General features: G+C 36.0%; 2 protein-coding genes and 1 non-coding gene across 5 annotated transcripts; 1 reads left to right on the top strand and 2 right to left on the bottom strand.

Annotated features, from left to right (window-relative positions):
- Positions 1–1,636: 1,636 nt before the first annotated feature.
- LOC136273232 (uncharacterized) lies at positions 1,637–14,394 on the bottom strand. The gene is made up of 2 exons (XM_066077628.1): positions 13,733–14,394; positions 1,637–2,637 (listed from the first exon to the last, which is right to left on the bottom strand). Exons 1-2 carry the CDS (start codon positions 13,959–13,961, stop codon positions 1,637–1,639), a joined length of 1,230 nt encoding a protein of 409 aa, XP_065933700.1. The 5' UTR covers positions 13,962–14,394.
- LOC117691615 (uncharacterized) lies at positions 4,093–11,938 on the bottom strand. 3 transcript variants are annotated; one of them, XM_066075513.1, is made up of 13 exons: positions 11,532–11,938; positions 10,651–10,731; positions 9,917–10,029; positions 9,494–9,674; positions 9,102–9,193; positions 8,457–8,551; positions 8,241–8,343; positions 7,831–8,070; positions 7,068–7,314; positions 6,364–6,441; positions 5,875–6,182; positions 5,280–5,444; positions 4,093–4,604 (listed from the first exon to the last, which is right to left on the bottom strand). In XM_066075513.1, exons 5-13 carry the CDS (start codon positions 9,190–9,192, stop codon positions 4,579–4,581), a joined length of 1,353 nt encoding a protein of 450 aa, XP_065931585.1. In that variant the 5' UTR covers position 9,193; positions 9,494–9,674; positions 9,917–10,029; positions 10,651–10,731; positions 11,532–11,938; the 3' UTR covers positions 4,093–4,578. The 3 variants fall into 3 exon arrangements, with proteins under 3 accessions (XP_065931585.1, XP_034325373.2, XP_065931586.1); XM_034469482.2 differs by lacking the exon at positions 11,532–11,938 and having other exon boundaries at positions 7,831–8,046; positions 10,651–11,260; XM_066075514.1 differs by lacking the exon at positions 6,364–6,441 and having other exon boundaries at positions 10,651–11,938.
- LOC105348686 (uncharacterized) lies at positions 4,510–5,268 on the top strand. Its single transcript, XR_010710854.1, has 2 exons — positions 4,510–4,645; positions 4,749–5,268. It is a non-coding gene; the product is annotated as an uncharacterized protein (transcript).
- Positions 14,395–14,444: the final 50 nt, after the last annotated feature.

The raw sequence follows: 14,444 nt of genomic DNA, 5'->3' as shown, positions 1-14,444 counted from the left end.
AATGGTTTAGCATTTTACCCCCCTTCACAGTTCAATGGTGACAACTTCACAATAATACAAAGCTTACATAGGCCTCAGTTGCTTTGGTGTGCGCAAGCGCCACATCAGTGCTTATGCCACGACATTTCTTGAAAAGAACCAATAGATACGTCTTTCAATGTTATAATCTGCAAAAACAAAGGAAAAGCCAGCAGCAAAAAAAACAAAAAACAAGCATATATCTGCATTGAAAACTTTATTTCCTAAACAAATTGGGAAAGGGTGGGCGGGATATTTAAGGCGGATGCAAGAACTTTACAGCATATAATTTTAAAAAAATACTCCCATACAATTTTTCAACCTACTCCTATTCAGCAACTTTTGGAAAAGGATGTTGATCCCGAGCTTCCAGACTTAAATAATAAAAGAAGGCCGCAGGCCGATCCCGACCAAAATTAAGATAACCCTTTCCCGTAAAATAAAGTCATCGATTTTATATGCATAAAATAGATGGTATTATTTATACAAGGAAATAAGAACAAGATATGTGATTTTATAGTTTTATTTGGCGAACATTGGCCGTGGCATATTACTTTGTGGGATGCCAATAAACACACAACTTTTGGGCAAACCCATACAAAATCAACAAATGCATCAAAATTTATACAACACACAACATATGTTAAATGGCCACCCCGGGTAAACCGCGGGTGGTTACTTATTTAAATGTAAGTTATATGCACAAAACAATGTGAATCCACATCAAGCAAATATTTTACAAACAAAATGGTTTAGCATTTTACCCCCCTTCACAGTTCAATGGTGACAACTTCACAATAATACAAAGCTTATATAGGCCTCAGTTGCTTTGGTGTGCGCAAGCGCCACATGACAGCGAACAATTAAAGGAGAGTTCGCAGTCATCCCACACATGGGGGAGCACCCAAGCAACTGAAAAAAGCCCCCACGAACCAATGTTCTCTGGAACAAGTTTTAAGGATATACCTGCCCCAGTTGCGACTGGAAGAATTCTAATCCCCCTTGGAAATTATTGAGGAAGAGCTTATTTCCTAACTCGTTGAGATGGACGCCATCAGGCATCAGAAATTGGGACATGTTTCTCAACAGATCAGGGTGCTTAATGTAACAACCCCCCAATTTTAAAACTGATGAGGCAGCTACCCTATTCGTCTCAAGGCCAATACTATTGGCCTTGAGACGGCATCTCTCCATTGCTTTGTTATCATTAGAATACCTCCATTTATTTCGTGGAAGCATCTGTGACCAAACAAGTGTGGACTGTGGAAATTGAACTTTAATAAATTGTAAGTGGGTTTTAATTTTTTGAATTAATGAAAACGGATCAATAGCCCCAATATCATTCACCCCACAGTGAATAATTAAGTAGTCTGGTGATTCTTCATATTGTGTTAGAAAAAAGAGCTTTCTTTTCAGCTCCAAAAACTTCAAACCTGAATATCCTTGCCACCAAATATTCATATTCAATCTATCCAGTCCTAGATTTGATCCCCCCGGTCTGCATACTGATGCCATCATAGCATTCTTGATAATAGATGAGCCCACACACCACACTGTAACTTCAGGGACCTCTACAATTCCAGCAAGAATAAGTATTGAACCTGAGTACTTTTAAAAATTACATCTTATTTGTTCCTAACATCTGCCCAATAGGACATCTTATGTATGTCCTATATGCCCTAGACTTCCAACGGCCTGCTTCCATTATAAGATCCTGTGTGCACCCAGCCTCAAATGCTAAAGTGGCTGCCCCTATACGAAACGAATGGGCCCTATAATGTCCCTCAACTCCAAGAACATGAAGTGCTTTTTCTAAAATAGCTGAGAACTGATACCTAGTAAGAGGGTTCTTTCCCAAATGAATGAACAATGGGCCTTTAATTTTTGGTCGAACAGCAAGATAATCAATCAAACCTGCTACTGGACACAAAATTCCCTCAATTCTATCAATGACCAGAGAAACACCCTTCCTATCCTGATCAGTTTTTGAGCTTTTTATGAGTACCAAGAGCTTGGAGTAATTAGCTTGAAACTGTACATCTGTCACTTGCAATATTGAATGAACACCATTACCAGTAGACAATGCAAATTCCCCTATTCTGAGAAAACCAAAGAAAGCTAATAAATATGCAGCTCGAAACAACTTTGTTTCATAGGTATCATGACAAATACCTGGTAAAGTCTCCACAAGTTGTTTGAGTAATTCCAAGGTTATAGGTAACCTTGCATCAGCAGACCTACCAATTCTTCTCATACCTTCAAGAACCTTCAGAACAAGGAAGTTTTTTGTTTCATCAACCAAATTTTGAACTTTGCATTGAAAACTAATGGATGATAAGTAAGACCTAGCCGTAGCATAAGAACATTTCTTAAGTGACAAATAAGAAACAAATTGAACAACGTCCCTGAGTGGTGGGGGCCATAAAATCTCGTACCCAAATTCTCTCCGGAAATTAAAAAATGATCTTAGCCCTGTTTCATAAGATGTCTTGGTGTTGCTGGAGATTGAAGCATCTAACAATTTGTTCATTTGAATCTGTAAATCATGTTGACTAATTCTAATGGAATTGGGTCTGGTCTGGTGTGTGCCTCTGGTGCCAACCTCTTGAAGCGGTACCACTGTTTGCGAGACAAAGAATCTGCAACTTTGTTATCCAAGCTAAATATGTGTTTTGCCCTAAATATAACATTGTTCATCATAAGTCTAAAAACCAAATGTCTTACAAATTCCATAACTCTTTTTGATTTGGAAGATTGGGTATTGATGACACTTACTAGTGAAAGGTTATCCACATGGAACTGAACCTTTTTGTGTTGCAACCTAATTCCCCATAACTCTATTGCTAATACTACAGGTATGAGCTCTAAAAAAGTCATGTCCCTCAAAATGTCTTGGTTGTTCCAATGAGCTGGCCACTGTAGAAAAAACCAACTCCCCCTAAAGTAACCCCCACAACCTAAATGACCTGAGCCTGCACTATCTGTAAATAATTGCAAAATGCTAGAATCTTCCCATACAGTATCAGGAAAATATGCTACCCCATTGAAGTGGTATAAGAACACAAGCCACATTTTAAAGCTGAAGCGCCGCGATTTAAATAGCCAGTTTAGATACCAAAGTAAATGAACTAACGCAGAGTCTAGAATCGGTATATACGCTATGTGTATGGTCATGCCTCAATGCATTTGCTTTCCAAAATAGAGCTGCGTGGTCACGCGAATACGTATCGAACACTCGAGTATATCGATCCAGTACGATACACACCCGAGTACCGGAATAATATTTTCGAAGAATTGGGTGACCAGGCAAAGACATGGCATCATCAGCTAGTGCACAAGTAAGCAAATCACTTCAATGCACGCAACACTTTTGATAAAATCCATGTTCCTACAGTTATAATAATACGCAGGTGCCACGTTCTGACTCGTGCAGCCATGAAATCAAAACATCTTAGTCCATGAGACGTTTGCAGATTTCAAGCGTTTGTAGAATTCAGATCAGGGAGCAGTAATTATTTCTTCAAAATGAAAGTGGGAAATGAACAAAACAAACGGGCGGATCATATCTCCCCCATAAGGAATCGTTTTAGAGACTTTGAACTCTTTGGGGAAAATTTTACTAAAATACATAACGTAAACAATTTCCATATGACTGAAATCCCACCTCTTTATCACATCCCCCCCCCCCCCCACATAAAAAAATTAAAATATGCTGTGGTGCATGTGAATTGAAATTAATTTCAAAATATTCTTACAAAAACAAGAATTTACCTAGCTGAAATAATGGGCCTAAACGGTCATATTTTTGACTGCAATAAAATGGTGTATTGTCTCTACAATAATGACTGGGGGAGGCAAAGAGAGGAAAAGAAGTATGATGACAAATTACTTTTTTATACAATGAGTTTACTGATGCTGAAATCTTTATAGTTTTTGACAATAACAGGCCTAATATCTCTTCAAATAATCATAAAAACTTTACATGTAGTTATGTTTATGTGCAATATTTGATGAATGATTGATCCCAAATTTCTAATTATAGATTATAATATCTACCAATTCAAAACTCGAAGCACAAATATAAATACATATATTTCATTGAGACAAACACAATTACAATAATTGGCAAAGGCCCAATATATGCATATACAGAAGTATTGTTTTATTACACACCAGTATGAAAGATATATAAATATCACTCAAAATAAAAAAATCCTGAAACATTCAATATACAAATCTTTTTTGTAGAGATGCTGTCCTTGTGATAACAGAGGGAAGTGCAAAAGTTGTGCATGCAAGCGGAGACCGTGCAGTAATTGTAACAACACAAACTGCCAGTACAAGTCAACCCAAACTAGGCCTGTGAGCACAGTAAGTACATGTATATATGTAAATTTTAGGAGTGTTGGCCACCAATTGCTGATGTTCACCCTCCCACCACGATGAGGTCCTCCTAGATAGAGAGGGAATAATATTTTGTTGTATTTTGTAGCATCGACACCATCCATATGCGTCAAACAGCAGTCGTAATGTGATCCAGAATGAAGGAGTAAGCCGCAATCAACAGCTTTCTTTGGCGGCTGGCCCTGAAAATATCAATGACCAAGAGCTTAGTGTTTCGTTGATGGTATGAAATGTATTTCACTGATTTTTTTTCACAAAATGATACACAGAAAACAAATTTTTGATATTTTTTTTTACATCACAGTTTTTAATTTTTTTTTTTATAGAATGCTGTTGACAGTATGCCTGTTGACGAACTGCGGCAAAGAGTGAAAATCATGACAGCTGCCGAACCAGATTTTGTAAGACCTTTTCTAATGAGGCAGATGGAGGATAGTGGAAGGAATGAAAACTCTAATTCAAATGTGCAATGGTGTTCATGTGGGGTATGTCGAAGTTTTGATGATCCCCGCATGAACATCTGTTGTAGGCAATTTCCATGCATCACCTCAAAACCCGAATTCAGAAATTTGTGCTTGAGGCATGATGTATTGGAGGTTGCCAACATTTTGAATTGGAGTTTTCGGACCAACCAAGATCCTAGTTATCAACTGTCCACATTCAGAAACCAGGCCTACAGAAACTTTGTCCTGTGGCAACATGAGCGACTGGGAGCTGGAAGGCGAATACCAGTTCCTGCCTGTGTTTGTGTTGCCGTGAGAAGACGTTTTCCTGAGGCAAGCGGACAATACAGGGGTTACCATTCTGCTAATTCTGATGACTCTGAATAAATATTGAATGAATTCATTTATTCTCACCTGTCTTTTTTCTGCTCTGCATCTTGGCTAAAAGGATTCGTGATCCCGGATTTGTTTCCCCAGAAAGATTCTTGGCAATTGAATCCAAAGACATGGATTTTCTACTCTTTCTGAACTTGGTTTCAGAAACACCATATGTTGCTCTCATGCAAGCAGCCATCAGTTCTGAAAAATTATACCGGTACCTGGTGATAAGTATTTCAAAAATTGAATGTAAATTTGTACAGTATACAGTGTACTTGGATATATAAAGTAAATGAATGTACATGACTCTGCATATGATGTACCTCAAGATACAATGTATAAGTAATTCACATAAACATTGTAGTTATGAAAATCACATGGAGATGACCCATGCCCTATGATTTACAATAGATGAATGTTCTAATGTGAAAGAATTTCTAATGACATGCAATCAAAAATTTAAAAGCTATGAGAAAATCTGACTAATTATGGTGTGTCTAAAATAAATAAATGGTATTTTGATTGACAGCTCTACATAAGTATTTCCATTAAAGTGATTTAACATTTAAACAAATACAGATTCTAATTAAATCATTTTTTTTCGGCTTCACAAATGTTTTACGTTTCTAACCTGGAATATATTTAAAATCTTTTGGTGCTTTCTCCTCATATGCAACCCACTGTTTGGTCCTCCTGGATACCTGGCCTTTAGCATACACTTCTCCATCCTGTCCAACCAATGGCATCCTTCCAAGGTGGTTGTTGTGGTCCATGACAGCCAGCATGTTCCTAATATGATAGGCGTCATAACCATAGGATTTCTGTTTTGGACAGTAATGAAGGAGTGTATGGCTAAAAAAGTTTTCCACAGCCCAGGTTTGTCGACAGTTGGTGTAAAATTTCATGCTTCCACACCAATCTCTGTTTGTTACCAACATCCTAGAAAAAGGATTAATACATTTCAGTCAGATCATATAAACACAATGAATTAAATGCATAAACCTTTACAGCATAGAATAAGAAGCAAAGTATTGTAGACTTATCGGTACATGAAAATGGACTGATTCAATATGCACATAAATTTTTTAATTTTGAATGTTGAAAAAAGAAATTAACTAACCGTAGATTCTTGAAAACCACCGTGTCTCTCTGGAGCCAATTGCTGCATTCGGTCTCGTGTTCCTCAGAATGTCGACAACTAGAGTGATTAAATTATAACTAAGTACCCATATCTTTTATCAATGTGTCCAATCTTTTACTACATAAAATGGTGTCAGAAATAAGAATTAATAGTTTGTTGCTTATGAAAGAAGAAGAAACCAATCAGAACGAACCTAAAAGAAAGTAAACCCACACTTAACCCTGAGTTTACTTTTGGGGTTTACTCTGGGTGCACTTGAGTTTACAAGAGCAGACCCAAAGTTAACCCTGAATAAACCCAAAATAAACCCCGAGTGGTCACAGAGAGTTAACCCTGATAAGAAATAGACCCCAGAAAGCAGACGCTATGTGTGTATTTAGAATATACAAGGGCCAAGGGGTGGGGCTTACAGACAGTAAGATAAGTAAGAGATAAGACAGATCTGCTTCACAAATAAGCGGGTAAATTGGACCCCAAAAGCAATACCAGAGTAAACCCAGAGTGGACCAAAAGTAAACCCAGATCGGACACAAATATTTAAAAAGCAAACCCCCATGTAAACCAAAAGTAAACTCCGAAAGTAAACCCGGGGTTTAGTTGAGGTTTACTCTGGGGTTAGGTTGGGTCTGATCGGTACAGTATATGATATAATTATGTAGATAAAAATTCTAAATTATATTTACCGTCCACCTGCCCACACATGTTTATTGTTGATATGGTACAGGATTCCCATCCACCTCTTCAACAGACGCTCGACACTGCCTTTACAAGTACTGCAGCACCACCAAAAATGATTCACAATAGGCCGTATCCATTGCAACAGTCCTCTGCATCCTGGTGTCTTGGCAATATCAGAAAGAGATGTTGTGAGCTTTTTGGCCTTATGCCAAATGTCCAAGCTGTGCTGCAGGTGCTTGTAAGGGTCTGATTCTACAATCAATTTTATTTATAGAAATAGGGAGTACTAAAAATATAATACACAATTGTTAATTCTTATCTCATTTCATTATTGGTCCTAGAATCATGCAATACAGTTTCACATCACCCTCGGGGCTAAAATGAAAATTATAGTGTCATATTGTTTAATAGGGTGTATAAGAGATAGTGAGTAAATGTCAAAACATTTCAAATCATTAAAAAGACTTATGCACGCTATTCAAATATCAAGGAAACTAAATGTTGAGTAGCAGTCATTTTTTGGATTTTATGATTGCATACATACATGTACATTATTTTATGATTTAACATTACTAGTATTTGCTGATGTTCCTAATGTTTCCCTGAATATGTCAATAGAATTTTCAAGAAAATGATGCAATATGACACTGTAGCAACAGCTAGGCATTATAAAGTAACTGTAGTTGCATGTATAATTGAGTAAGACAGATAATGTATTTGCAATTCTGTTCATAAAATCAACCTTTTGTCACACAGATGTATACTTACTCATCAAAGAAATTATGTTTCTGCTAGCATCAGATATGATTTCCCATATAACAAGAGGAGAGGCAGTGAGTAGATGTTGTAGTCCTCTGTCAATGAGAAGCCTTTCCATCTTGGAACTGTGCCTGTCAACTTCCCTGGAATCGCCTACTTCCATGTGTATTATGGCCTTGGTGTTAGAATCCATAAATACTGCAGTTGATCTACTTGCACAAAATCCTGAAAGCATAATAATGGAAACATCTGTTTGGGATTTAAAATTCTATCATTTGGAATTTATTGGGAAATACCTGATCAAAAATTATTAAACACAGTTTCTAAAAAAAGTAAAAATGTACAACAGGCAGATATTAGTTTGGCACTTCATCCTAAGTTGTTGTAAATGTTAGTAATTTATAATTTTAAATATTTACCAGGTGAGTCAAATCGTACATCTACAGCCACACTAAGTGGTAAACCTCCCAACTTCTTGTACACCTCTGAAATGTGCTTATGGAACTTCTCCTCTATTGCAGTCTGTAAAAAGCATGTAAAAAAGGATTTCTTTGTTTTTCTGTTTAGATGTATCATTTTATTCTATTAACTTCAAGATAAATACTAAATTTATTATATCGGTAGATAATATTTACCCTATACTGAAGTTGCATCTTGTAAAATTGGCGGGAAGATCCAACAACAAGGTTTATAAATTTTGCACCTAAGGCAAATTTTTCCCAAGAAGCACCTAAAAAATATTCACAAAGAACTGTAAAAAAAAAACCGGTATTATTATCCATAACGTAATCAAGGATACCCTGACAGACACTGTGCATATTCTTTATTCCTTATTGACAAAAGAAGCCATGTGACTCATAGGTACATGCATATTAACAGTAGAATGGCAGAGGATTCAACATGGTATATATATCATATGGGCTAACAGTGTACAATATCATTGATTTATAATATATATGTAAATAAACATGACAGATATCATAAGGAATTAACCATATTCTCTCTCAGCTTCAAAGCTTTTAATAAATATTGACAAAGTTTCTGAATAGATTTGAAGTTATCATGAGTTCACAACTGTATATAATGGCCTGTCTGATTTATGCATCTGCAAATATGGTAATAAACACACCCATTAGGCAATTAGAAATTGTAATGGTAAAAAATGGTTATTAGATCCTATTTCATAATAAGTTTTCTAACACAAATCTCATATGAAATCAATGTCAAAATTTAAAGCACAATCAAGAACATATACATATTAATATTAATTAGCTCCCTACCTGTAAGAAGCACCATGAGTTGGGAGTAAAATACTAATGAAGCTTCTGCCTCCATAAAATGGTGTGGAAATCCATTTTCCTGGATGGCCATTCTAAAAATTAATATACATAAGGATAAACATGTACATGTGGTGTCTGAACATAAATAATTAGACATTTATTCATAGAGTAAAAAATTTAATCATCAAAACCTCCAAACCATGAAAAATACGAAGACTATCAAGTCATAAAAAACTTTTAGAAACTTTTGTATACCACAACTATATTTAATTGTGCATTAATTGATACATTTTGTATCAATTCAAACAAAATCAAATAAATGTATGACAATTCAGTTAATGTAATCAACAAATATTAGAATTTTATCAATAAGGAGTATTATGTAATCTTACACAGCAAAGGAATTTGTACTTCACTCCTGCTGGTATCTTTTCTCCTTCAACAACTGTTGACGGGTCTATGGACTCCCCACACTGCTCGCATGTTGTCCTCTTGATGAGACTCAAGAGAGCACCCTCACCGACAACAAATCTCCTCTCTCTCAGAAGAGAGTATTCATCTTCATAGTTTTCTCTAGAAATACATGTATTGATACAGTTTTATATAATCACATGTAACTTATGATATTTTTAGAAAAAAAACATGTACTATTACACAACTTACTGAATCATGTTATAATGGGTTCATTTATGGTAATTTTAGCATACATTGTAGCAAACTAAATATTATATATGTAAACAAATATCAAGTACATATGAATGCTAAGTCCAGGTTATTATATCTTCTATTTTTGTATATTGATACATAGTTTATACCGTGTCTCATTCCACATTTCATTTCCATCTTCATACTCCTCCTCATGCTCCTCTTCCAATGATTCTTCATCACCAAATATCTCTCTTATCAATTCATTGACTTCATCATCCTCCTAGGGGGAATATACATATAACATAACAGCATCTCCTAATAGCCTGTTGCTCAGAGACTAATTTTCAAAGATCTTATATTGGTTAACTATATTATCAAAATTTGATAAATTTCATTGAGCCAACTAAAAACCTAATTAGGCATTATGAGATTTGTACATGTATTACGATTTATTTTTGTTTGAATAAAGAGGGTATATTCCCTATGAGAGAGGAACAGACACATTCATATATCAGAAGCATCATCACGCACAAAGTAAATCACATGTAAATTTGCCTTTTTGTACTATTAAATTTGTAAATTCGAAAAGATTTCAATACTATAAAAGTAAGATGGAAATATCATGACAGACGAGACCAGGACTAGAACCTGGGACCCTGAATCTACTGGTCATGTGATCTACCAATTGAGCTTTCTAGTGTGTGCAACGGTAGTAGTCTAACCAGAGATATAAATAACATTCATGTTATTTATGTCTCTGGTCTAAATATCACACTCTGCAAAAACGCATCATAATTAAAAAATATATAAATATTCAATTCTGTTATTCACATGCTGTATAAATACATTGTTAAATGGCTTTTGGCACTAACCATCTTCATTTAAATTTAATAATATATACCTCTGAGCTATAATTACATGTATCTTCATCTATCTCCATATTCTCCACAAGTTGGTCTTCCATGTTCAAAAGATGAGAAACCTGCAAAAAATTTATAAATCGGGTATATGATGTCCAGATAAAAGTCATTATAAATATACTGGCATAGGCTAATAACAATTTCTCACCAGTGCATTGTAACACAACTATTACTCATAAAATAACGTGCTGGAGTGAACCTATACAACCTAAATACAAACAAAAACTAACTGTACATGTAACCATGTGGTATAAGATCAGTCTGATCCCCTTCTCCTACATGCGACTATACATGTATAGGTGAAGGACTGATCCAAGGCCAGTATATAGTTTTAAAAAGTATGCTTCGAGATCGTAAAAATAATATAGAATTAGTAAACATAGCTTAATCAAAGCTCACGTTGTAAGTAACAGCATTCATTTAAAATGAAATGCATAGTCAAGACGGCAATGAATGCACTGTGCAAAACATGACAGATATCATATAACTTATAAGCAACATTACAAATTACATGTGAATCGCGTAAATTGAGGTGGGATAACATACATCTTATATATTATTTCAAAAGCAAATAATAAGAAAAGGTGTTATTTTATTGATTGCGCATTGGATTTCACGCTAATAATACATAAAACAATTATGTGTAACTTATCTTTTTGCGTTTGGGACTTCAAAGAAATTTCCCTGTTTATAAATTACTTCTCCCCTAATCGAACTTTCGGTTTCAGAATACCGGTCTTGCGCAGTGTTCACTTTATAGCAGTTCGAGCACGGATAATGGCTGCATGACGAGTTAGTTTTTATAAACTAATAAACATGTGGAAATTGTTTAGGAATAGTGTCGGAAACACTTCTTACTTACTTTGTATCGTATTCGGGTGCTGCAACTATACTCGCTATCTTCTGTATCGCCAGGAATCCACTCAATGTACTTTCTTCTATAATTCGTCTATACCTGTGAACGTACGCGACCGTGTTCGAAAGAAAGAGAAATGGCCAGTGTATCTCTTTATATACACTATGTCTGCACGAAATTCATGTTATTTTGTGGATAAGAGTGGTACTTGTTTATTTTTTTTGCTATTCAGTTCGGAATTCCCGTTTCTTTACTTTTGACACGTACTCCCCGAGATGTTTACATCTCGACCACACTCGCCTAAAATCAGTCACGCATAGCGAACCTTTAGAGTAACCCCCGATTTTAGGACTCTAAGCGGTATTGAATGTTCTAACTGGCTATTTAAATCGCGGCGCTTCAGCTTTAAGGTCACTTTTAATTCCAACTGATAATCTTATGTGATGGTGTGGCTTAAAAACCCCTCTAAATGCATCATACATTCTTCGAATAAAGGCTCTACTAGACCTGATTGCCTTTGAGAAAAAATTCAGCATTCCAACTAATGATTGCATTTCTTGCAACCTAACCTTTTCTCTACCTAAAAAGCTCTCAATTAGGTTCCTAAGGATATTTACCTTTGCTTCTGGGATCCTAATAATCATCTCCAATGTATCTATTTCAAAACCTAGAAATATTAACTTAGTTGTTGGGCCTGAAGTTTTATCATGAACTAGTGGTACCCCTATTTCTTTAGCTAAGTGACTAAAAGTAGACATAAGTATTGCACATTCTTGACTTCCACACCTTCCTGCAAAAATGAAATCATCCAAATAATGATCTAAGGTATTCAGCCCAGACTTAAACTGTGTCAGCCAATGTAGAAAAGTTGCGAATGTTTCCCAAATTTTGCAACTTATAGAACATCCCATAGGAAGACATTTGTCTATGTAATATGAGCCATCTACCGAGAAGCCTAACAAATCAAAATCCCCTGGATAGATAGGAATTAAACGAAATGCACTTTTAACATCCATCTTCCCTATCAAGGCACCCCTTCCCAAACTGGCAATCATGTCAACTACACCATCAAAAGATGCATATTGAACTGTACATAAATCTGGATCTATAAAGTCATTGATCCCACGATCACTAGGGTAGGATAAATGAGTTATCATTCGCCACCCCTCATCCGATTTTGGAACAATGCCAACTGGCGAAATGTGAAGGTTGGAAATAGGCAGTTGGTCAAAAGGACCCATAATCCTGCCCAGCTTAATTTCTTTATTTATCTTATCCATCAAATGATCATGGTGTTCAGTTGCAGACTTGAGATTTTTTGAATACACATGAAACCTTGGGCCAGTATAATTAATTTCAAAACCTTTGGAAAAACCATTTTTTAAATAATTAGCAGCATATTTGTCTGGGTATGATTGTAAATACTCATCTAACACTTTAGCTCTAATAGGGGAAGTTCCTAGGGCCCATATATCTTTGTGGTCTTGGGGTTTGTGTTGGGTGTGACACAGGGGGTCTAAACTGGGATTGTCCCTGCAATGGTGCCCTGGGGCGATTTGTGGCCTTGAACACATGGTTAGAAAGGGGACACTGGTATTGTGGATGAGCCCCTGAACATCTTATACACTTATGCATGTACTGACAAGACGGTCTGTCACAAATTCCCTTGAAATTGAAATTATAGCACTTGTTAAATGCTGGGCTATTTGGGCTAAGTGTAACTTTAGATTGCGGAGATGATGTCATAAACATCAACCATAACTCATAGTCTACTTTAGACCATTGTTTGGTGGGATCGATACTGCGGCGAAGTCTAAATTGTTCATCATATTTCTTCCAGCCCAAATCTCCCTCCCCACATCTTGATGCCCCTAGTCTAATGTCATGCAAATATTTCAGAAGACCTTGAAAAGATTCTGGATGGGCCGAAGCATAGATACTTGCATAAACTAAAAATGCACCTGTCCATCTACTGATAGATTGAATCTTTATGCTGGGCTTAACTACCTCTCTTGTGACCAACTCACCCTTATCATTAAAAAATATTCTTTTCTCTGAAGATTCCGTCAGAGAAGTATTATCAAGCAATAAGCTAATGTCAATGTATGACGAACTGATAATTTTTGATTTCAATGAGTTAGAGACATTGCTAGATAACAATGTATGGATGCTATCGACGTATTGACTTTCAACACCAATGCTTGTACCTGATTGAATAGCTAAAGCAGGAACAGGTGTTGGGGGCAAACTTTGGTTCACGGTTGCCACATCTTCACTTTCTATTGCGATGGCGCATTCCCTGCTTCGTGATGGACCTGGTTCCTGAGATGCCTGATCGTCAGTGGATGGAGCTGATCGCTCGGGTCTTGACCTCTTTGACCTTGATCCCTTCCCCTCGTGGTGTCTGCAATTCCGCTTATCATTTTTTGGTGGCATTTCCGCTCATTAAAATGAACAATACACATACAATAACTCACTTGAAATTAAAAACACGATTTTTAAAAAAAAAATACAAATTATATGTATAGTGCCTACTGATAACACCCTGCTTTTAATCCGGCCCCATCAATAGAAAATATAGACGCCAGATTAAAATTAATGTAAAACACAATTAACTTGTCTATCCGTTAATGAAATTTCATATATATTTAAGGCGGATGCAAGAACTTTACAGCATATAATTTAAAAAAAATACTCCCATACAATTTTTCAACCTACTCCTATTCAGCAACTTTTGGAAAAGGATGTTGATCCCGAGCTTCCAGACTTAAATAATAAAAGAAGGCCGCAGGCCGATCCCGACCAAAATTAAGATAACCCTTTCCCGTAAAATAAAGTCATCGATTTTATATGCATAAAATAGATGGTATTATATTCATGAATAAAAGGCCTTCTGCATACATATTTTATTTATATTTA

Source organism: Magallana gigas, chromosome 2, assembly GCF_963853765.1.
Source record: "Magallana gigas chromosome 2, xbMagGiga1.1, whole genome shotgun sequence".
Taxonomy (NCBI): domain Eukaryota; kingdom Metazoa; phylum Mollusca; class Bivalvia; order Ostreida; family Ostreidae; genus Magallana; species Magallana gigas.
This window is presented reverse-complemented; position numbering and strand designations above follow the sequence as displayed.

What these genes read in the sequence shown, in the direction of transcription:
- LOC117691615 (XM_066075513.1), bottom strand. Translation starts at nt 9,192, where the DNA reads ATGGCCATCCAGGAAAATGGATTTCCACACCATTTTATGGAGGCAGAA. An exon ending in AGATGCAACTTCAGTATAGG is followed by an intron (nt 8,344 to 8,456) that starts GTAAATATTATC and finishes TGCTTTTTACAG; the next exon opens with ACTGCAATAGAGGAGAAGTT. An exon ending in AGATTTTAAATATATTCCAG is followed by an intron (nt 5,445 to 5,874) that starts GTTAGAAACGTA and finishes ATAATTTTTCAG; the next exon opens with AACTGATGGCTGCTTGCATG.
- LOC136273232 (XM_066077628.1), bottom strand. Translation starts at nt 13,961, where the DNA reads ATGCCACCAAAAAATGATAAGCGGAATTGCAGACACCACGAGGGGAAG. An exon ending in TGCTTTAGCTATTCAATCAG is followed by an intron (nt 2,638 to 13,732) that starts GTACAAGCATTG and finishes TCTCGCAAACAG; the next exon opens with TGGTACCGCTTCAAGAGGTT.